Source organism: Drosophila kikkawai, chromosome 3L (assembly GCF_030179895.1).
Source record: "Drosophila kikkawai strain 14028-0561.14 chromosome 3L, DkikHiC1v2, whole genome shotgun sequence".
Lineage (NCBI taxonomy): Eukaryota > Metazoa > Arthropoda > Insecta > Diptera > Drosophilidae > Drosophila > Drosophila kikkawai.
Window position 1 is genome coordinate 5,166,823 of NC_091730.1, and position 22,320 is coordinate 5,189,142.

The 22,320-nt window shown below is 43.1% G+C and overlaps 3 protein-coding genes across 5 annotated transcripts; 1 reads left to right on the plus strand and 2 right to left on the minus strand.

Moving 5' to 3' along the window:
- Positions 1-497: 497 nt before the first annotated feature.
- On the minus strand, positions 498-17,146 carry LOC108079823 (hippocampus abundant transcript 1 protein). 3 transcript variants are annotated; one of them, XM_070285020.1, is made up of 10 exons: positions 6,755-6,930; positions 5,225-5,896; positions 4,934-5,158; positions 3,532-3,627; positions 2,938-3,462; positions 2,665-2,873; positions 2,517-2,603; positions 2,346-2,443; positions 2,008-2,280; positions 498-1,880 (listed from the first exon to the last, which is right to left on the minus strand). In XM_070285020.1, exons 2-10 carry the CDS (start codon positions 5,615-5,617, stop codon positions 1,783-1,785), a joined length of 2,004 nt encoding a protein of 667 aa, XP_070141121.1. In that variant the 5' UTR covers positions 5,618-5,896; positions 6,755-6,930; the 3' UTR covers positions 498-1,782. The 3 variants fall into 3 exon arrangements, with proteins under 3 accessions (XP_070141121.1, XP_017029803.1, XP_017029806.1); XM_017174314.3 differs by having other exon boundaries at positions 4,934-5,896; positions 6,755-6,931; XM_017174317.3 differs by lacking the exons at positions 4,934-5,158; positions 5,225-5,896; positions 6,755-6,930 and adding an exon at positions 16,526-17,146.
- Positions 17,147-17,561: 415 nt separating this feature from the next.
- Alg2 (alpha-1,3/1,6-mannosyltransferase Alg2) lies at positions 17,562-19,045 on the plus strand. The gene has a single exon (XM_017174344.3). It carries the CDS (start codon positions 17,740-17,742, stop codon positions 19,021-19,023), a length of 1,284 nt encoding a protein of 427 aa, XP_017029833.1. The 5' UTR covers positions 17,562-17,739; the 3' UTR covers positions 19,024-19,045.
- Positions 19,046-19,208: 163 nt separating this feature from the next.
- Positions 19,209-22,222, minus strand: Usp5 (ubiquitin specific protease 5). The gene is made up of 2 exons (XM_017174343.3): positions 21,600-22,222; positions 19,209-21,301 (listed from the first exon to the last, which is right to left on the minus strand). Exons 1-2 carry the CDS (start codon positions 22,114-22,116, stop codon positions 19,326-19,328), a joined length of 2,493 nt encoding a protein of 830 aa, XP_017029832.1. The 5' UTR covers positions 22,117-22,222; the 3' UTR covers positions 19,209-19,325.
- Positions 22,223-22,320: the final 98 nt, after the last annotated feature.

Consider the following 22,320-nt stretch of genomic DNA (forward strand, 5'->3'; position numbering starts at 1 on the left):
ATATTTTTCCACCAGATTTCATCCGACCGAAAATTTCACATTTCAAAGAGTTCTGTGCAGTGTGACCGCAGGTTGACCAGCTGAAATATGCCACCGTCATCGATAGGCCGATAATATATATCGATAGGCTAGAAAAACGTTATGAAAAATGTTTCAAAAGCTTTGTTTTTTATGTGCAACTATTTTTAAAAGCCAAAGAAAAGACACAAACCAAAATGTAAAATTATTTTTGAGGCATTTTTAAATTTTAAATAATTTTTAAATTTAAACTTAGGTGCCTCGGACATTTTCCACCAACATAAATAAAAAAATAACAGAAAAAAATACCTTTGGTGTACTTTTTGTTATATTTGAGAAGCTTAAAAATAAAAAATGTTCTTCAGTTTCCCAAAAAAAAAAAATGAAATTATAAATTTAATTAAAAATGAGAGCTTCATTTGATGCATTTATACTCACTTATAACCTTTATTCAAAAAGACTTTCGCACTTCATTGTACTAGCGTTTCATTAAACAATGTTGTTTTATTTTGGTTTCGTTTAAAACACTAAATTACACGTTAAATAATTTACAATCGAAATTTGGATTCAGTTTTCTTGTTGTATACTGTCTCTCATCTAACTCCGACTCCAACTCTTACTGCTGCTCCTGATCCTCTCTCGCACGGATATGTGCGATGTGTATGCCCGGCTGTGCACGTCCATAGGTCTGTCTGCGAGTTGGGGCAACTACTTTACACGGTTGTTAGTTAGCAACTTCAAAAAATATAACTTTTGATTACCGCAGCGCGGTCATACACACTCACACAGGCTATATGTCCCTATATATATGTACGTTCAAGCATTGACTTTTTGTGACAAAGGCTATGCACTGGCTCTTCTGTTTTGTTTTTATCAAAATAAAAAACTATGATGATCGGGAGGAGGCGGCGCTATAATCGCATTTAGCTAAATTAAAAACATTACGATATACATATCTCTATATATATATACATATATTTTATGTGGTTTCTTGGTTTTCTTTTTTTTTTAATATATTTTTTTAATTGAAGTCGCCTAGCTTGACTCTCGTCGTTTCAGTGTAAGTTTTCAATTCTTGCTTCTTTTTTTTTAGAGTTTTTAGACTTTAAATCACTACAATTTTCAAAGTAAAGCTTGGTATTCAGTTTATTTGGATTCCTTTATCTCTTCTTTCCTAATTTGTGTGTGGTAACTAAAAACGGTGACGGAACGGAAAGATACGGCGGCGATAGCAAGTGATAAGCTCAACTGGAAATGTTCTTGAAAACTGCTGCTGAAGATTACGAATTACAATTACAAATTTTTCTCTCTTTCGTTACTTTTGTTTGTTTGGCAGTTATTTTGTTGTTGTTGTTGTTGTTGCAAAGCTATCTGCTGTGATGTGTAATCCCCAGCCCGAAGAGAACCGAACAGGGAAAGCCGGCAAGCAAGGGCCAATATATCCAATATGTAATAAGTGACTATGTGTTGTTACGTTACTTATCGCAATAATAAATATAAATTACGAAATCTATATATATCTATATACTTGGGCTGAGGTGGAAACTAATGTTAGAACAAACAATAACATCTCTTCTCGGGCTCAACTACAATTAATGTTAGACTCGGAAACTAAAGCCAAACTAGTTACAGCATTTGTTTTGTTTACAGTTACAAAAAACTCTTAACTCCTTAACTCTGCTTAAACGTATCTCTATAGCCACCAGCTGTTATGGGTTTACGGTTTACGGGTTGTGTTGGTTAGGACGACTACGATGGAGCCCACTACAGTTGCGCCAGCGAATCGGAGCGAATGAGCGGCGCCAAAGAGCTGGGCGCCTTGTGGCCCGTCTCAATCTCGTACTGCACGTCGAGAGAGCCACCTGCAAAGGATTATAAGAACGAAAATTGTCATCATATAGCATAGAATCATAGAATCCTTTTTATTCATGACTGAATGTTATTAAAGGAGCAATGGATTTGCGAATGAAACCTGCTGCTGCTGCTTACGTTTCTTCTCCAACTGGCTGGTCTGGCCCTCCGGAATGAACGCCGCCACAATTATGGCACAGAAGACGCACAAGGCGCCAAAGACAAACGGCGGACCCGGCACATGCTGTGATATCTTCTCCACATTTGTAGTCCGGCTGCCACTGGTCTTGGCATGGGCATCGTGATCATCGTTCAGGTCCACATTGAACAGGTAAAAGATCACCCCAAACACAGCCGGTCCTAGGCCATTGCACAGGCCCCGCATGCCCGTGATCATGCCCTGGACAGCGCCTGCAAAAGGAAAATGAGATTTAATTAGTAAAGAAAAGCAAGTAAAACAAACCAAAGCTGCCTACCTTGACTCTCGGGAGCTGCATAGAGCGACACAAAAGCGCTGATGGCCGGATACGTGAGGGAGCCCAGGGCAGCCACAACGCCAGCCGACCACATCATCCTGGAAGGATTAAGGAGAGAGTATTATATATAAAAAAGTTGTATAAACTCCACCGGAATATTTATAAACTCACCACTTTTGACTGCCAAAGCCATACCACAGCAGCTGCACGATTTCCAGGGCTAGGCCCACAATGATCGTGCGCTTGGCTCCAAACACTCTGCAGAAAAGAATTAAAAAGTTTTAGTTTCCGATTCAGATTTAGATTTACAATCACTTACTGCATGAAGGAGCCGAGGGTCACTTGCACCGTTATGCTAAGAATGCCCACAATGGCTATAAAAACAGATACCTCCACATAGTTGAAGCCCATTTTGAGCTTCAGATAGACAAACATGCAGGAGTACTCGCCGGCTTCAGGAAGATACGACAGCAAAACCGTGAGGCAGAGCATTAGCACTGTCTTGTCTGTGCCCACTTTGCGCAAAGCCTAAAAGATAATACCATAAACATTTCAAAATAGATAACTTTACAAATTCGAGGCCAAGACATACCAGAAAAGGATCCGCCTGCTCCCAGCTGATGGGCGCACCCCAGCTGGCTGGACGCATCTTCTCCGATAGACTCTCCGGCACTGCAACAAGAATGAAGAACACATCGAGCAGCGCAATGGCCGTGGAGAGGGCCACGACCAGCGTGTCGCCGTACATCTCCATTAAAGCATTGCCCAATGCTGGTGAGATGACCAGACTGGCGGCAAAGGTGGCCGAGGCCAGGCCATATGCCTTGGATCGCTCCTCCGGCGTGGTGACATCCGCCACATAGGCAAATACCACCGAGAAGGTGACGGCAAAGGCGCCGCTTATTGAGATCATGGCAAAGAACCACCACGTATTGATGGACATCAGTGGTATGGGCAGGCAGGTGAAGAATACTGTGACTAATAGGAAAAATTTTCGGCCCCAGATGTCCGACAAAGCGCCAATCAGCGGCGCCGACAGGAACGAGAGGATGCCCTTAATGCCCATGACCAGGCCGTTCATCAGGAATGTGTGATCCGGAAAGGTCTGGTTGAGGGTCTGTTTTAAAGAATATCAAGTTAATATAAATGGGAAACTGGAAAATCGCTTCTTGGCTTTTCTACTCACCGATATAATGGGCATCGTAAGCAGACCCCAGGCGAAGAACTCTAGAAATATCACAACCAGCGCATGATGAACACTCGGCTCTCCGATTCCGGAACTCTGTGGATAAATTAGAGGATGAATTATTAATGGCATACGGATTAGATATCAGACTAAGTAAAGAGCAATGTCATTGGATAATTGCAGGATGCGCTAAGCCCACAGAGGAAACGAAAAGGCGACGCACCCAGCGCTAGAGAGTGCGTCATCGTTGGATAAGGCGCAAACTACTGTGCCACATTAACCCTTCAGTTGCTGCCTGGGCTTTAGCTTTATTTGTAAACATTTGATACGCGGTCTCAGCTAAAAATAAATTGTACTAAATGCAAAATTGTTTGAGCTCGTTAACTGCCCCAATGTCACTCGAGGCGGCGGCGGCGGTGATGGCGGGTGGCGGGTGGGCAATGGTTTTCGGAATGCCGTCAACTGATTTGTTTTTTGTCGCGCATCAATAAATAAAAAAAAAAATGAAACTCGGGGATTTAATTTAAACAAATCAGAAAGCTTTCATTTTTGATATTGGAGAGATCAAATTGATTGGAGGAAAATAAGCCAAACTGAAGCCCAGTCTGGTAAATAAATAAAGAATAATTCTAATCGTTGATGGTAGTTAAGATAAAAATCGACTTAATTATATTGAATGCAAAGTTATTCATGAATTAGTTTAGTAAATAATATATAACCTATGCAAGGGTGTAATAAGGAATTCTTTAGATGATTCGAGTTCAAAAATTCACCAATATGTGGATGATAAAGTTAGTTTACTAATATTAATAATGATATGCTCCTAATATAATACTTAAGATTATGTTCAAACAAACAATTCACCAATTCTAAGGACTTTAAATTTACAGAGAACAATTTTTGTAATAAATATATGCTCACAATATTTCCTATTAAATATGAATAAGGTTCACCAATTCATAAATAACTTTAAAGAAAATCATATTTGTTATGATTATATTTTTAGTTAATTTGTAATATTTGAAATTGTACGTATGATTCAAGTTCACAAATACAACAATTTACCAATTGTACTCTTTGTATATACTATATAAACATATATATTAGGTTCCTTTTTTCATATGGTAGTAAATCATGAAATTTATTTTCACCTTTCAATTGACTGGCAACCATTCCGTTCATTCAGTCAATTTAAATTCAAATTTCGTGGAATTGCAAGTAATAAAATTCAATTCTCTTCAAAAACCAACAATGACTTCGTTTAAATTCAAAGGACGACACAATGTCTGGAGAATCATTACTTATCCTCTAGCAAACCTTTGGACTTCATTTTATAATATTAAAATTATAAATCCCAAATGATTTCCCTAAAGATCCAACCTGTCCCACAGGGAAAACCAACCTTGCAGCAACAAATGTTGCAGGCGACGCGCAGCCACTCAAAGAAGCGATTCCGCTTGGGTCGTTCCGGCGGTGGCTCTGATCCGACCTGCGATCTCATCGAGATGTAGGAGGCCGCCGAATGTGTGCGCCTGTGGGCAGCTCCCGCAGTTCCAGAGGAGGAGGTGACCGCCGTTTCTGCAAAGGCGGCGCTGGGATGTGCCGCTGCAGCTGCGTAGCGCGACGTCTGCGGTGTCGTGGAAGAGGAGGAGGCATTAGGTGAAGAGCCCGATTGCAGATTGCACCCACTTACCGTGGGCACATCGTCCGGCTGCTGGCTCGAACTGGAGCTGGAGCTGGAGCTGCTGCTTTTGTTGTCCGCCTGCTGTAGCTGCCGCTGCTGCTTCTGCTGCTGCTGCTGGTCCTTCAACGGCGAGTGACGCTTCACCAGCTGGCTGCCCCCAAAGCCGGGCGGCGAAAGGGGCAGGGAGCTTATGGTCTCCACATCTGCCACATCCGCTGTTGTGGGCGTGGTAGAGCTGCTGCTGTGCGTGCTCACCGTGTCCGATGACTGCCGTTGCTCCTCCTCCTCGTGATCGTCTGGCTCCCCATGCTCGTCCTTGGCATCGTCATGATCCTCCAGCTCGAAGCTGCTGCTCTCCAGCGTCTCGCTCTGCCGCTGGACATAGTTTCGACCGCTGCGCATGATCTCCTTAATCCGCCTCTAATCTCCTCTTGCTGTGGCTCCTCTAATTGATGCTGCTGTCCTTGACTCCTTGGCTGTCTCTACACTAGTTTCCATGGCCACGAATCCACGGACATGGGCTGAATGTGACTGGGGAGTGCAATATATGTGCTTTTGATCGGGATCGTGCTCCTCTTTACTCTGGTTATCTCGCCGATCGAAGTCGATTTTATCTTATCATTTCGTGTTAAACACGATACTTCCGTTCAGTTTCAATGCAGTTTTCAGGTACTTTTCTGACTGTAATTAAAGTTACCGTCGTTTATTCATAGAATTTTCACTCGAAACTCGCGCGATTTGCCTTTGCTATCAGCTGTCTACAGGGTGGCTTCCTTAAAGGGGAAAATAATATCTAAAAAACCTATAAAGCTAAGTGTATGACGAAGTTACGGGTTGATAATTAATTAATAACCGGAATCTAGCAATTAGACATCACTTGTTAAAAAGCTGATCACATAATATTAGGGCAGCCATGTTAATTGTAATTAAGCTTTAAATTTGTATAATACTATAGCTTGCTTTCTGAGGTCTTATAAAATACATTACAACTCCAAGAAGTAAATTATAGGCCTGAGAAGATCTACTTTAAGTTTCTGAATTCTCAGCATTTAAAACTTTATACATTTTCATTTAAATACGTTAAACTGTAAGTCCACACTCTTGTTATACAGAATATTTACTTTTCTGCTGCAAAAAAACTCTACAAAATAAACTAGAAATGATTTTCTTCGGGGAGCCAGACTCCAAAAAGTATGCCATGGCTTTACATACACTCCAAATCTGTTATCCATTATTTACTTGGCCCAGAAAAAGGTAAAGATCGCGTTAAAAGCCAATTTAAACCCGCACTTAGTGCCATTAGCTTTGTGGCGATTTTAACAATGCGGTGCTAATTGAAGCCACAAGTATTGTGAGGGGCTCGAAAATAGATCGATCAACATTAACAGCCAACTAGCAAGTGAAGCGAATCAAAGCTACGCACAACCAAGGGAAATATATATAGTATAAATCGAGTTAAACATCGGGTTTGCCTGGAGATGTACGGCAATTGGAGAGGATTTAACTGGGAATACCGGGCCTGGACAGAATCACACTCACAAACTCCAACTCTTTGGCTTTTGAGAACTCGGGAATCACAGCAATTTACACGCACTTCAATCTCCGCGCCACGCTGGTCCAAATTTTTAATCAAAACAACAACCGAAAAAAAATCACATACAATTTTTCCGAACATAAATTAAAACATCTCCCAACATCTGACTTTCTCGTATGATACTAGACGAACTCTGGGGGAAATACCCAAGCAATGTTCTGTTGCCTTCCGACGAGCGCGACTCACTGACAAAACTGTAGCCACCGGATGACATAGGTTCGGATCGGTGGAGCGAGCGCACTCGGTTCGGTTCTCCAGCGAGCGGAAGCTCGGAAGAGAGAGAGCAACAACGCACATGTCCACCTGCTGTGGAGGTTGCTTAGGAAGAGCCACACCGAGAGAGATAGTTTAAAGGCAAAAAGAGATGGCAACCGGGTGCAACGACTGTCGTTATACCCTTAAGTATTTTGTTCATAAGTTAACATTTTAATCACAATGAAAATCCCATAACAACATTGCATTTGGGTGTCTGAGAAATGGAATAGGTAGATGAGAAATAAAATATATAACATTTTCCCTTAAAAATTATGGATAAAACAAGGTACAAGCCCCATAACTACCTCCTTTTAAAACCAACACCAACCAATTTGAAAAGCTAGGGTATTTAAATAGTCAATATAAATTTATTGCTCTCCAAACGTCCCCCGTTAAATAGCCATTATTTGGCGATTGAAAAAGTTTCAACACTTTCGGATGTGGACAATTCTATTAACCGTCAGAGCACAGCATATCGCTCACTATAACGACTACATGGTGCTCCTCCGAGCTCAGTGCTCGGGAGCAATAAAAAAAAAGCCCAAAAGTAATTGTCGCACATATCAAATAGATGAGCTTGACAACGGCGATGATGAAAGTTTTCTCGCTAAAAGTAAGTAAATGAGCAGCGGCGGTCGGCCTCCGGTACAATGGAAACCTTTTGGCAGACCATTCACTCGTCGTGGAACGGAGAATTGATTGTTATCTCTCCGGAGGCAATTATGCTCTGACTACTACTTGTCTTGGCTTAACAAATAACCAGATGACGAGGCCAAAATGAAATTAAGGAAAGATGAGTAGAGTTTGTTCTTGAGATAACATGTATACCTGATATAAAACAGGAACGATGTATGGTCCAAAAAGTGAGTAAGAAATTGTTTAAAGTATACAAATTCCATAAAGCGAATTAAGCCTAAAAAACAGCAATTGTGACCCCTTATTATGTTTTTTTTCGCTAAACTTGAACCGCATAAACCTCCGGCCGGCTGAGTCGACCGCTGTGCGTGGAATTAGTTAGATAAAACCCATTTAAACCGACCCAAACTTGGTGCATAAATCATGGGCAGGCAGCCAGAGCAGGCCATTCCGCAAACGGGTCAAGTGCAGGCCAAAAAATTGTAATTTTCATTTAAATCTGGACTAAAGATAGCGCGTGAAGACGGAGACGAAGGCAGAAATCCAATCCTGTTGCAGCCGGGTACAGCCTGTTGGTGTTTTTCAACAGGAAACAGTGGCTGCCAAGCCAATCATCAGAACAAAAGGCGTCAGAAGAAAGAGAAGGAGGAGTAGCTGCTGCCCACGGATGTGGATGGATTCACATGCATGTGTCGCATCAAAAGGCATTAGGAGTGACCTTGACAGAAGTGGCTGAAAGGCAAAGGCAGAAATGGAAAAGGGAAAACTGCCGGACGGACAGGCGCATCCGTTTTTGGGGGCAAAGCCAGGCTACATATAAATGGAGAATAAAAATGGGAAAAATAACAGACAACAAGTCCGCGATGGCGTAACGATTTGGCAAGAGACATGCTGGAAAATACATTTCCATGTTTTCCTTTCATTAATGTCACACACAGGGAACAGGGGAGACCAGCAATGGGCAATGGGCGCAATGGGCTGGGCAATGTCAAATTGAAAAACCGGCTAAAAATGGGATCTGAGCTAACGTCTAAAGGGGACAACATTACGTGTGCCCTCAAATGGATTTTGTGCGAATTTGCTTATATATTTTTTTCTTCTAATTAATCTTCATGTGTTTTTGCGGACACGCAAAATTTAAATATATATATATAAAGAGAGGAAAGCCTGCCTGCCCAAGGTCAAGTTGGGGGCCACCAGTCGTTGGCTCTGGCGGTGGCCTGATCAAATATTCCGGAGCCCTCAAAATTCCGTGACCCAGTCCAACTTTATGAGAGTGCAGTGGAAATGCACTTAAATACACTCGGAGAAAATATTTGTAAAAAAAACTTTGAAACGAAAATAAATAAATTTTAATTTTAATCTACTTGTCTAATTTTCTTACAATTTCGGATGAAATAATATATTACAATTAAAGCTATTTTTTTTTCAATATATTAATATTTCTAACAAAAAGTTACAAGCCCCTTAACTAATATTTTACGGTGTAAAAATTGGTAAACGAATTTGAATATTTTTTTTTTTTCAAAAAGGAAAATGTCACGAAATTTATTCAAATTTTTTAGATTGAATTTTTTGTTCTTAGTTTTTTTTTTTGCTGGAAACTGAGGTATGGGTACCCTTTCTCATTTGCGGGAGTTTAGCGCACGTGGCGGCGTCGCTCTGGATTTCGATTTGGATTTCTCAATAATGCCACGACCACCAAGACAACCAGACAATGGCCAATAACTGGCAGAAACTCCATTGTTGTGGCTTATTGAAAAGTAGGGCAAAGCCCAAGACACCAAGGACGCAAGCATTGGCGCCCAGAAGTTTGCTCCTACACCATCTCCTGCTCCTGTTCCTTCTCCTTCTCCTTCTTGGGTTCCTTTTCCTTCTTTGGTTCCCTCTCCTTCTCTTGCTTCTGTTTATCCACCTGCTCCTGCTGCTTATTTCAAGTCAAAGATTATCGCTCGTGGGCGTCTTGTAGGTATTTGACGTTGAAGTCTTGAAAACGCGGCTGCTTTTACCTTGCCGAAAGAAAGACTGTCGCAATTTTAATTAAAAATACTCCCTGGCCAACCTGACGGGGCGCACAAATCAATCAGGTGACACATTCCGGAGGCGGGGTGAGGCACTCCTCCGAGTTGCTCGCAGCAATGTTAAAATGGAAACAATAAACCGGAGACTCATAGCCCACGGAATTTTCCTATCCTGAGGATTTGAAATTTGAGTGATGCTGGTATTAAATACACACAAATATAATTACTTTTGCAAATCAGGCAATTCAGGGGTAAGCTTTTTTGGGAAAGAGGCCACCCCCTGTGAGGGTTTTAAATGTTAATTAAGATATGGCAAAAGATTACCCGTATTGTTTCGACTCTAAATTCATAAATTTAATAATTATTCAAAGACTTTAAGTGGGTTTGCTTATATATTTCTCCAATATTTAGAATGTTTTGCTGGTTAGAAACCAGCAAAGGCCATAAATTCCTCACCATAAGCAAGTATTAAAATAATTCCACAAACTTTATGGCAAAACAGAGCTCAAGCTATTACAGCTTTCAAGTGAAATGAAAAACTAGCACGTGTGTGTGTGTGCACAACCATCGACCAACGATGGATTCTAAGCTTGATGTGCCAAATGTCAGGCCCGCCATGAAAAATGGACCTTCTGACGACTACACTCGGTGGCTAATGGAGAGCATTCCCTCGCACAAGATGACAACAAGAACCAAGGTCATGTGAGTGCAAGAGCAGAGCAAAGAAGAAAAAAAAATAGGAGGAAGAAACGGGTACAGAGAGAAGGGATGATGCTGCAGCGCGTGCAACGTTGCGGATACGTATTTCTATATTACGTATACGTAATGTGCTCACCCATACACACACAGCTGCCGCCTTTCAATATTAAAAATAGTTTGTCAACAACGTTTGGCCAGAAAGTGTCAAGCTGCGACGGCTGCAGCGACAAAATTGGTTCAGATTGCTTGGGACTTTGGGACAGTAGCGGCAGGCAAGGCCCAGGAAAAGGGAACCCCCAAGGGCTTAGGACATCCAATACGATCATAAGCGCGCTGTTCTTAATCGATTTTATTGATTTTTTGTTATAGATATATAGGAAAATTAAGTATGGTTTATATATAGTCTATATATAAATATAAATCCTTAATTTTATTCATTTATTCTAAAGCTTTTTCGTATTAACTTTCGACTAAGTAAAGTAAAAACCAACTAAAAAAAATCCCATTCAGCAAACTATTATTTTTTATGGCTTTCCTAGATTCCCATGTCCTGGTTTTATGTTCCCAACATGAAATCTTCCTCCCCTACATTCACCTAGTTAAGGCCACTAAATCAGGATAAACCCAGCCAACGCAGGACACCAAAGCCTGACCGCAGTAGACTGCCTGCCGCATGATTTATGTGTGTACCCTTTATTGATTTTACTGGACAACCCGATGTGAGATAATGGAAAATTCGCAGAGTAAACCAAAAAAGCAGAGGGTCCCATGTTCAGATGAATAAAAGAGGAGCCCATGGTGTTGCTTATTGATTAGCTGCAATGACGATGATGATGATGCACCCAAAACCAAAGCAAAAACGAATTAAAATCCTCACGAAAGGCTAACCCGATCCGAAACTAAATTCGATTCCGAGCACCCAGCTGACCTTGCCAAGCCAGACACGGTAAACACGGAAGGCCTGACGACTGCAAACACGGGCAATTTTAATAAATTTATGATTCTTGAACTGTTGCCCAAAAAGTGTTGACACAAAAGTAGAAGCAGCAACAACCGCAGCCGGATACGGGGAAACACGGCAGGACTGCATCATCAGCGGAAGTCGTGCAGTTAATTTGCATAAAGAGACAACGGAAATTAAGCCTGATGGGAAGCTTGGCTTGCAGCCAAGAGAGCCTCAAGCGAATAACATTCAAGCCATTTCTTGTGCTTAGATAATTCGCTTTTGCTGTGTATTAGAATTTAAAAAATATTTTTATATATTATAAGGGGAAAATGTGGATATTGCTTGATAGTTTTTAAGCTAAATTTCTTGTTCCTAATTTATTCCCAGTAAAGTTTAAAGAGTTTACTGTAGTGCCGGTCTTTTGTTTAGTGCAGAATACATTTTAGATTGTGTGATGGCGCTGCAGTTGACACTATATACCCACTGCGGTATAACTCTATACTTCATACGCCATACTCCTTGTGACAATGAAGCCACTCCAACAATGGCTGCTCCTCCAAAACAAAGCCAACGGAATGGCTGAATAATTTATGGATATGGCGGCAGTGTGTTATCTAAGGGCGTTTCATAAGAACGATGTCTCCGCACTTGAGCGAAGTTCAGGCCATAATTGATAGGTTTTAGCCAAGAACCTCAATCCTAGCAGGATTTTAGGAGGGAGAAAGGATGGGAATGAGGATGGAAATTTATGCGTGGCAGAACAGACTTTTTCCTGCTCGCAAGAAAGTGTCGTGGAAATTTTTCTGCGCCAGCTAAAGTTTGTTGAACTTTGGGTGGCAAAAAAAATACATATATTTGGTTAGACAAATAAAAGTGGGTTGTCCCTGGCTGAGAATTGAGATGTTGTTTTCCCCTTGGCAAATTATGCAGGGCTCTCTCTTTCTCTCTACTTAAGAAAATGATAAATTAAGACTGCAAATCTGATTGTTGCATGTCTCTTGCCCCTACTGAGAGAATTATTTGATGGCTTTTAGCATTAAACGAGAAGTCCGCCCATCATCATCATCATCGGTGGTCATAAAAAAACGCATTTTACGAGCGCTAAATACGTACAAAATTATGCGAAATTCTCAGAACATTAAACAGGAATACGAATAATACTGGACAAGTGAAATTAAGGGGGCGGCAGGATCAACGAAAGGACGTCGTGACCTTCTTCAAGGAAAGCAGGGGAAAAGCCCCTCTCGCTTTCATTTTCGCTTTCATTTCCATTTTTCCTTTCCTTTTTTTTTTTTGATTTTGTGCTGTGCGTCAGGCAGCCAAAAGAAGAACAAAGGAAAATCAGTAACACGAGAGGCTGGCTGCTCTGTTTTTCTTTTTGGAGGGGGAAAATTCACCTACACACTTGAGCAAAGGAAAAACCAACAACATGGAGATACATATTGTCTGATCTCATGAAAATACAGATTAACAAAGACGGGAAATATAAACAAGAGTGTGGGTACAGTTTTCATTACTGTTTTGCGTAACGACAGGACAGTTTTCCGTGGGTGGAAAGCCTGTAAGTGAAAATACTGACTAACTGAAAGCAAAAGCAAAAATCGAGAAGCATTTCAAGTTCAGTTTTTCGTTCTCCGCGCTTGATTTACATTTTCTGATTCACTCACAACACACACACTTTTCATGGAATTTATTTCGGAAAATGCTCTGTGTTTCTCTTTTTTTTTATTATATTTTCTTCTTTGGTTTTTGTTTATACAAGGCTCGATTTAATTGCACATGTTAGGTCGGCTGGCTTTAATTAACAACAGAAATCGACACGAATGTGTAAGGAAAACGCGTGGAAATTGTTTAGTTTTTTCTTTTTATTCGTACACAGCGCGACAAAATGTGCGCAACGTTGTGCGCTTTTCCACATGCTGCGCCGTACTCAGCTGGAAAAGCGTCTGTGTGTTTTTCACTCGCCACAAAGGCATTTTCTTTTGCATGCAGTTTTTCCTCTGCAAAGCTTTCAAAGCTTTTCTTTTTGGTATTTTCAGCAATTGCCACGCTCTCAGGAATTTCCCACAAGTCTCCTGATTTAAGTAAATTAAATTAAAGTAATATGAAATAGAATAAAATCTTATTTTTCTACCAAAACATCATTTATATATGTGTATATGGGATATTTTATTACGTATTTTGAAAGCCTTTCTTCATCCATTTTAAAGGGATTAGGAGTATTCCTCCTCTTCCCACATTTACTTTCGATTATTTCACTTTCGTCTTCGATTTGCTCCACAAACCTGCTTTCTCGCTTTTACTAAGAAATTTCCCACAACAATTACCAGAGGGATATATTTTTTATTCGCCATTGTTGCTGTTTTTCCCGGCAAACGCATTTTCCTAGAGAGCCAGCGCCAGAGCTTTTGCTCGCTGGGACTTTCCACGCTCTCTCATTGCGATTCATTGGTGACTTTACTTGTCTTTCCCTTTGGCACCTGTTCGCTTCTGCGCCTTATTGCTAGGTTTTATGAATGAAAATAGCTTTTCCTGTTCGATTCACTGAGAAAAGCTTTCGGGAACATTTCCCAAAAATGTCCCTTAATGAAAAGTCCAAAGAAAAACCGAAATGGCAAACGTTTTGCTGGGGAAATCACCAAATGACTGGGCCACAGTAACTAGTGCACTGCAAAAGAAATGGTGCCAAGTCCTTTGGGAGAAACATGACCAACAAACATTTAAAAAGCAATTTTATGTAAATAATTGTGGTTGTTGTGAAAAATATTTCAAGAGTTTTGACGCGAAATTTCTTTGAGAATTTTTATATTTTATAAAATTGAGTTTGAAGACTTCACAAATCGATAATTTAAAATATAATTTTGCATGTCAAGGGAATAATAACTTTGATATAAAATCGATATTTGTTTTTTAAAAACACCGATAATATGTCTATAAAATTTATAAATTAACAGACTCGTTCTTAGTGATCCATTTGTAAACGGAATTTTCTTTTTCTGAGTAAGGATTTTGTTTAACAAAAATATTTAAACAAATGCTACCATAAATATATTCTTATAAATAAAATAAGCTCTTATTTTGAATAACCTTTTAATGTCAGCTTATATTTACACTTTATTCTTACTTAATTTCTCTTAAATAATGACAGCAACTCTTAATTAAAAATTAATTCCTAGAATTTCTAGAAAGCATAGAAAAAGTGGAAACTTTGTTGGCTTAAATCTCCTGGGCGACATATCCTCTAATGGCTGGCTTGTGCAGTATAATTAGCGGCTAGGCAAGGTCACAAAACAACTTCAAATATGAAATTTTCGCGGCGAGACCCTTAATTAACCAAGTTAATGGGTAATATATAATATTATAGGCTGAGAAATTGAGAATGGAAGCATGGCGCAGGCGCCGAGGGCTTTCCTCTCGACTGTTGAAATCTCTTTAATTAAAAATTAGGGCGGCTTTAAGGTGGCGGCAGGCAGTCTACAAACTCCTTTTCCATTTTCCTTTTTTTTTCGACTAATTATCATGACCTTAAATATGCATGACCGCGTTAAAAGGATGTTGAGCATGAGCAAATGCCACTCGGAATGGGTGTGGGAGCTCAGGGTTACTTTTTTCCCCACCTGGGCTACTCCTAATTTCACATTGCCAGAGGGTGAAGGTGGAAATGTAGTAATTGCGACTAATGTAATATTTACACGCGCTGCCAACAACACACACTGATTTGCCGTCCAGATGGGCGATCATCATTAGTGGGGCAATAACAAGAGGCGAGAGGCAGCAGAGGTAAACACAAAAGGCCAGTTCAATGCTCCCGCCCAAAAATAAAACAAGAAAGCCGAGAAACTCGACAGGCAGAAAGCCGAAGAACCAGAAGCCAGAGAACCCACAGAACAGCTTCTCCACGAAATCGAAAGTCAGCCGCCGTCGCACAAGTGGTGTTCATCTGGAGGTCAGCGGCGATGTTGAATTGATTACGACATAGTTATAGTGACACACTTATGGGACCGGCGGGGGAACGTGGATATGAAACTGGAGAGCAGTGGTGGAGCCGCCATCACTTTCATTCTTATCAGGCGCGTTTTTATGCCTTTACAGCACTTTGTTTTCGGTGCAGAGCTTTAAGGAAATACCTAATAATATTATGATTTTTAGATATAGCAAGGTTTTCCCCCAAAATAAAAATATAAACCTAGCAATTGCTTAGAACTCTATATCGTGATTTTATCGGCGATAAGTAGAACTCGCCTGATGTTCCACCTTCCCTATATGAAATTTACTAGCTTTGTTAGTCATTAGCAATGGGAAGGGTACCACACATATTTTTTTGTTAACCATTTTGGGGTTCATAAACTGCTAACTACACAGAAAACAAATGGAGTTTATTTTTATAAAAGTGAACCTCATAATCTTTTGTATCAGATAAAATATAATATTATTCCTTTAACAGATATAATATTAAACAGTTTCTAAATAATTAAAATAAATTGTACCTAGAACAAAGTTTACTCAGAGAACCAGGTACATCTAACAGGTTCCAGGTAATAGGTACATTTCGTACACAAGTCAATTAGTTACGACTGTTTTTAAATAGTTTCTTTCATGCTTAAATCCAATATAAGCGATCCTTAAAAAGTTATTAACATTAAGTAAATATAACGGATACATAACAAACTCTGGAATTTATACAAAATATTAGGAACAAGTTCTTTTGGAAATTCTCTCCATACCCTAGTTCTTGGTGAAGAATGCTTCGCACATGAACATTTATAAGTAATATAGAACATATAATATAAAGAAATATTATTCTACTTTTCATAATAATCCATTAAAAGCTAATTTCCCGGCCAAACAGTGCTATAATAATCCAAGTAGCTTAGAAAACTACTTTAGAATACTTGAAATCCCTGGGGGAAAAACCAAAGCCAACTGTATAAATAAACAAATACACACAGTAACGTATCGTGCTGCTTGGCATACGTAGTTGTCATGACCCAAACGCTCCCCAAATCGTCTGATGGACGTCGATTACGCCTAAAACTAATGCCCAATCGCCGTTGGAGCACACGCCGCCGCCCGTTAGCTGAATCACCCCCCAAGATAAGCGATATCGCATTGTGCGGCGCTTGGAGCCCGAGTCCCCGCTGCGCCCGTGAAGTACTCACCGTGAAGATACTGCTCTTCTTGTGGGCTCGATTCCGTATGACCAGGCCCGCCAGGGGCTTCTTCACGTGGATTTTGGGCATCTTGGCGGCGGTGGTGGTGGCAACGTTGCGGCTACGTGGCTTTAGCTTTTCGTATGATGTTTGTTTTGGGAATGGAAACGCCGGAGAACGTTGTGGCTTTCCGTTATTCGTTCTTTCCTTCTCACTTGGTATTTCTTTCAGTGTTGGTCGTCACCCGGGTGTTTTTTTTTTTTTTTGTGTATTGTTGTTGCCTCGCTGAAACCCGGACTAAATTGAGGCGCGCACACACGGATTATTCGCTGCTGTATATTTGCTCGGCGCGCGCTTTAATGATGATTATTTTACTATTTCGGAGGCAGCAATGAGAAGGCGAAGGCGATATTGAAAACACAACAACATCGACGGCGACTCTGCGAAAGGCTGGTGGAGAGGCGGCGGTTTCTTTTTAGGCGGCTCGCATGCCTATGGCTGGTTCGGAATGGTCGGCCACATGTGGGTGGAGCACTGGGAGCACCTGCTGCTGCACTATCAAAATTCTGGCTGGGATTCTTCAGTTCCACGAAAATTTAATGCGTTCGTTGCAAACACCAAAGTTGATTTGGGGCTAAAAAACGACAAAAGCGGGCGCTGTCAACATGTGTTCTAGGGTTGCCAGCTGCGCGAGTGGCTTCTAGGGTTGCCAGGCGGAGGATGGGCATGTCAGGGCTGTCGCAGATTGCAGGAATTATAATTTTTAATTATAAATAATAGCCGGAGCTAAAATGAGTGATTATGGGTAATAGATTTTGTATGAATTCTCATTATCAAGTCTTAGGGTTCTGAGAGGTTCTGGATTAATAAATACAACTTTCAAAGAGCATAAACTCTTAATACATTTATACTTTTCGTAATTCACTCTAAAATCTATTTATTTAATTATTTTTGAACTTAAAAAATCAATTAATTTATCATTAACTACATTAAATTTAAAATGTAACGGAAAAGAGTCCAGCCAGTGCTTGAATCTAACATTTTTAGTCGACTACGGTCACACTTTCGGCGAGTCAGCTGAAGAATATAAATATTTAAAAGTTATTAACAAGAAAAAACCTTAAAAGAATGCAAACATCCTGATTATAGGATACTTTAGAGGGTTGTGCCCAGTTCCTGTATTTTGTTTCCAGAAATTCCCGTATTCAAGATCGATCCTAGCTATGGTTCGCGTTCTGTTCCTTCATCCTGATTTGGGCATCGGAGGAGCCGAGCGCCTGGTGGTGGATGCCGCCCTGGCGCTCAAGGAACGCGGTCACCAGGTCAGCTTTCTGACCAATCACCATGACAGTACGCACTGCTTCAAGGAGACGGCGGACGGGAGCTTTCCCGTCCACGTCGTGGGCGACTGGCTGCCACGCAGGCTTTTCGGAAGATTCTACGCTATTTGTGCTTACTTAAGGATGCTCTATGCCGCCTTCTATGCCAGCTTCTTCATGCCACAGCGGGAGCAGGTGGATGTGGTGGTCTGCGACCTGATCTCCGTGTGCATTCCAATTCTGCGACTGGCCAGACATCGTCCACGTGTCCTGTTCTACTGCCACTTTCCGGATCAGCTGCTTAGCTCCAGGGAGGGTATGCTGAAAAGCCTTTACCGGATGCCCATCAACTGGCTGGAGGAGCACACCATCGGGCTGGCTGACAAGGTGCTGGTGAACTCCAAGTTCACGCTACGCGTCTTCCAGGACACTTTTCGGCGGCTGAGCACTGTGCCGGACGTGCTGTATCCCTCGCTCCACACGCAATACTTTGATCAGATGGAGAAGAAGCTGGAGCAGCGGGCCGCCCTGCTGGACGAGCAGCAGCCTGTGCATCCGCGCGTGCCTCGCAACGCCTTCATCTACCTGGACATCAATAGGTACGAGCGAAAGAAGAACCATGCCTTGGCCCTGCATTCCCTGAGACTCCTTGGTGATACGCTGCCCGCTTCGGATTTCAAGCGCTGCCGCCTGATCATCGCCGGTGGCTACGATACCCGATGCCTGGAGAATGTCGAACACTTTGCCGAGCTGGAGCAACTCACCGAGAAGCTGAAACTGCAGGATAATGTGGTGTTGCTACAATCCCCCACGGATGAGGAGAAATGCCGCCTGCTCTTTGCCGCCCACTGTCTGCTCTACACGCCCGAAAATGAGCACTTTGGCATTGTGCCACTGGAGGGCATGTACTGCTCAAAGCCAGTGGTGGCTCTGAATAGCGGCGGACCCACGGAAACTGTGGTGAACACCTCGACGGGTTTCCTGTGCGAGAAGCAGGAAAAGAGCTTTGGCGCCGCCATGCTCCAGCTATTCCGTGATGAACCCCTCCGCTTAAAGATGGGCGACCAGGGTCATAAGCGAGTGCAGCAGAAGTTCTCCTTCCAGGCATTTGCCGATCGGCTTAACGAAATCATCCAGGAGCTGGTTACCATTCCAAAGCAGTCGAGTGACGCCAAGAAACGTGAATAAAGTCGGACTTTATTAAAACGTATGAGCTTGTATTTGTATTTTTATTTAATTTTTAATTGCTCATCAGGGCAGAATCTATTTCATGAGAACATGAATCATTTCTGTAATTGAAAGATTCCGTTTTATAGAGATGAATGAATCACCTCTTCATTGTCATATCCCCAAAAACAACCAACCTTTGTGTAGCACAATATATTTGTATTTTATTTTCTTAATTTCCATTTTTAAAGGGCGCATAATATTAGGTTTTTGGGGGGACTGGCGTATATGGGATGGGCCTGAGATCGGGCGGCTGGCAGAGGCTACTCGTCGCGCATGTAGAGATACAGATAACCAAGATCCTTGGGCGGGTTCTGTGACTTGGCCACCTTGCTGTCGTTGTAGATGACCCACTCGCCTTGCTTGCGGATGTGACAGACATAGTGGCCCACCTGGGCGGAGGTGCCCATGTGCGAGATGAAGGCCACCAGGCGATACTTGCCCCCGCCATCGCGATAGTTGCTCTTGTTGGGCCCCGAACTAGTCGCGGCCGCAGCAGTTGGAGCCGAAACGGGTGGCGGGACATCCTCAAAGCCGATGGAGTCGGCATGCGAGAAGATCCAGTCGGTGGCACGCTCCACATTGCCATCGGTGGCCTTCAAGGCTGCCACAGCCTGCCGCTCGTCAAAGCCCATGCTCATCAGCATGGCCAGACTCTCCGGATTGGCCACAAACTGATCGGCGGCACAGTCGCCTATGCGATTATTGGGCACCACAAAAGGCTCCGAAATGTCCTCGTCGGCAATGTGCTCCATCAGCCAGTTGGAGGCGGCTTCCAAGCCGCTGTTCTTCGTGTGGAAGCAAGCCCGCTTACAGGCCTCCGTTGGGAAGCCCATGGTGAGCAGCTCGGACATGACGGCCTCGTCAAAGGCGAACTTCACCTCTTCGGTAGCCGCCTCCGGCAGGGCCTCTTCACCAGCCTGCAGGCCGCCGGCCGAACGCCAATTGCTCAGATCCAGCTCATCGGGCATGTCCACGGATACGTCCAACTTCTTGGGCACCCAGTCGTCGCCCAACGTGAACTTGCCCAAGTGAATCATCAGGCAATCGGGCATAGTAGCGAGACGAGTGAGCTTCCTGGCATTGGTCTTGCCTTCGATGGCCGTGGAGTAGAACTGCTCGATCAGCTCCGGGGCAAAGAAGCGCTCCAGGCAGGCCTGCAGCGGCACCTTGTGCCTGACAATGTCCCGTTCCACCAGCCGCTGGCCCGACTCGCGTGCCGCCTTCTCTCGCTCCTGGTACTCGCGTACCTCATCCAAGTTTGTTGCCTTCTCCAGCGGAATGGGCAACCGGAAGCTGTACTCCTCGCGCGTCTTGTACTTCACCTTGCGACTGGCCAAACACTCAACACGATCCTCCAGCAGGAACTTGAGCGCATCAGCCGGGTTGGTTTGGTTGCGCGAATTCCTGTCCAGCAGGGTGAGCAAATGTAGGTAGAAATCGTTGGCATCTTGCTGCTGTTTGGTACTGAAATCGGGATGGTTCTTGCCCACAATGTTCTTGAACATGGCTGGGGAAATGCCCGTGGAGTTATCGGTATCCAGGGTGTTCTCCGCTACGCTGCTGTACTTGCCGGACTGCAGGCCGGTGCCCAGCTTGGCCATTTGGATATTGAAATCATTGGCCGGGTCGCTGGGGAACTCGTTGAAGTAGCGTTCAGCTCCAGTGCCCACGAATCGCTGAAGGAAATCGGGTATGACGAAGAGCACCTGCATCACGCTGTTGATGTAGCACGAGTTGCCGAGGTTGCGCATGCCCGTGTATCCCGGTCCGGCCAGTGGCTGTAGCTCGCTCTCGCTCTCCGTCAGTGCAGACCACTCGCCGATTCGCTGGTTGATGTCCAGTTCCAGCTCCACCATTGACTTTTCGCTCTTCTTCATCGCGGCCATGTTGATGCCAAAATGGGACAGATGCCGCTCCAATTGTGGATCGAGCACCATGTCATCCTCCGGATATGAGAACACATCCGATTTGCCATCAGCAGTGATGGTACCCAATTTCACGGCCAGCGGATAGCCTGTGACGCGATAGTGCTCCACGGCATGGTCGTTGCCACCACTGCCGTCGAAGAACTTGCGTCCGCACATGATGGAGCCATCAGTCAGATTCAGCCAGAGGTTGTTGGTCAGATCACACTTCTCGCACTGCCAGCCGGCGGGCGGTATCTTCTTGCCATTGTCCAGCTGCTGCAAGTTCTCGGCATATTTCGATGCCTGGCGCACTTCACCATCCCAGGTGCCTGTGGTGAAAGAGAGGAAGTAGAGGGAAACATGAGGAAAAATCAAGAAATTCATTGGATTTTTAAAGACCAACTTAAAAACATATTATAATATATTATTCATCTTAGTTTGCATAATTATTTCATAATTTTTTGTAATATTTTATATATTTTTGCCCTGGATGACTTGACATTTTTTATTAACCAAAAAAAAAGGTACTTTTCTTTGTTCTTAATTTTATTTAAGAAATATCTATGCTTATTTATATGAAATAAGTAAATAATATATATATGTATAAGCAACGCAGTCACTACTCACCCATCAAAGTGGCCTTCTCCAGCTTGGCAATGGCCGAATCTGCGGCCAGAATCGCCTCCACCGCCTGGGTGACGCGCATGGGCAGCTCGGGATCTGGATAGGGCAGCTTCTTGTCCAGCTGGGGGGCTACAACAATGCTGTACGTGTCCTTGATCTCATATTTCTTGGCCATGTCTGACTCATTGTAGCCACCCTCCACGCCAATGGCTAGCCGGGTGATCTTTCGTTCCGGCCCCGCCTCCTCCTCTGGATTGCATTCGGCATCGACGCCCTCACCCTCCTTGGGAGTCTTCACGCGGCGGATGTGGAGGAAGACCTTGTGGCCGGTCTTGCTGGCGTACTCACGCACATAGGCCTCGCCGAAGCCCAGGAAGCTGTGCAGGCAAACGTACAGGCCGGTGGGCGTCTCTGGGTTGTCATAGGAGTAGACGCACTCATCCTTGTAAATCGGTGGGCTGCCCGACCCGGAGCCGCAGGGCACGTTTACCGAAGATAAATGCTTGCGTAGTTCTTCCATTACGCTATATCAAATGCTAATGGTTTTAAAAAGTTTTCGGTGTTTTGTTTCCTATAGCTAGTGGAAAATGTAGTGTGACCAGCGATATTTTACCACAACGCTAGGAAGGTTGACCGGTTCAGCAGTGCTGCCGGATGGGGCGCAGAAAGCCGGAATGGTTACTAATTATTTCTTTATTTTCCGTTTTTCCTGGCCTTAAACCAT

Excerpts from the sequence above, each read along its gene's own strand:
- LOC108079823 (XM_017174314.3), bottom strand. The coding sequence starts at position 5,617 with ATGCGCAGCGGTCGAAACTATGTCCAGCGGCAGAGCGAGACGCTGGAG. Across the intron at positions 3,463-3,531 it reads TTACGATGCCCATTATATCG|ACCCTCAACCAGACCTTTCC; the intron begins GTGAGTAGAAAA and ends TCTTTAAAACAG. Across the intron at positions 2,604-2,664 it reads ACCCTCGGCTCCTTCATGCA|AGTGTTTGGAGCCAAGCGCA; the intron begins GTAAGTGATTGT and ends TCTTTTCTGCAG.
- Alg2 (XM_017174344.3), top strand. The coding sequence starts at position 17,740 with ATGGTTCGCGTTCTGTTCCTTCATCCTGATTTGGGCATCGGAGGAGCC.
- Usp5 (XM_017174343.3), bottom strand. The coding sequence starts at position 22,116 with ATGGAAGAACTACGCAAGCATTTATCTTCGGTAAACGTGCCCTGCGGC. Across the intron at positions 21,302-21,599 it reads GGAGAAGGCCACTTTGATGG|GCACCTGGGATGGTGAAGTG; the intron begins GTGAGTAGTGAC and ends CTTTCACCACAG.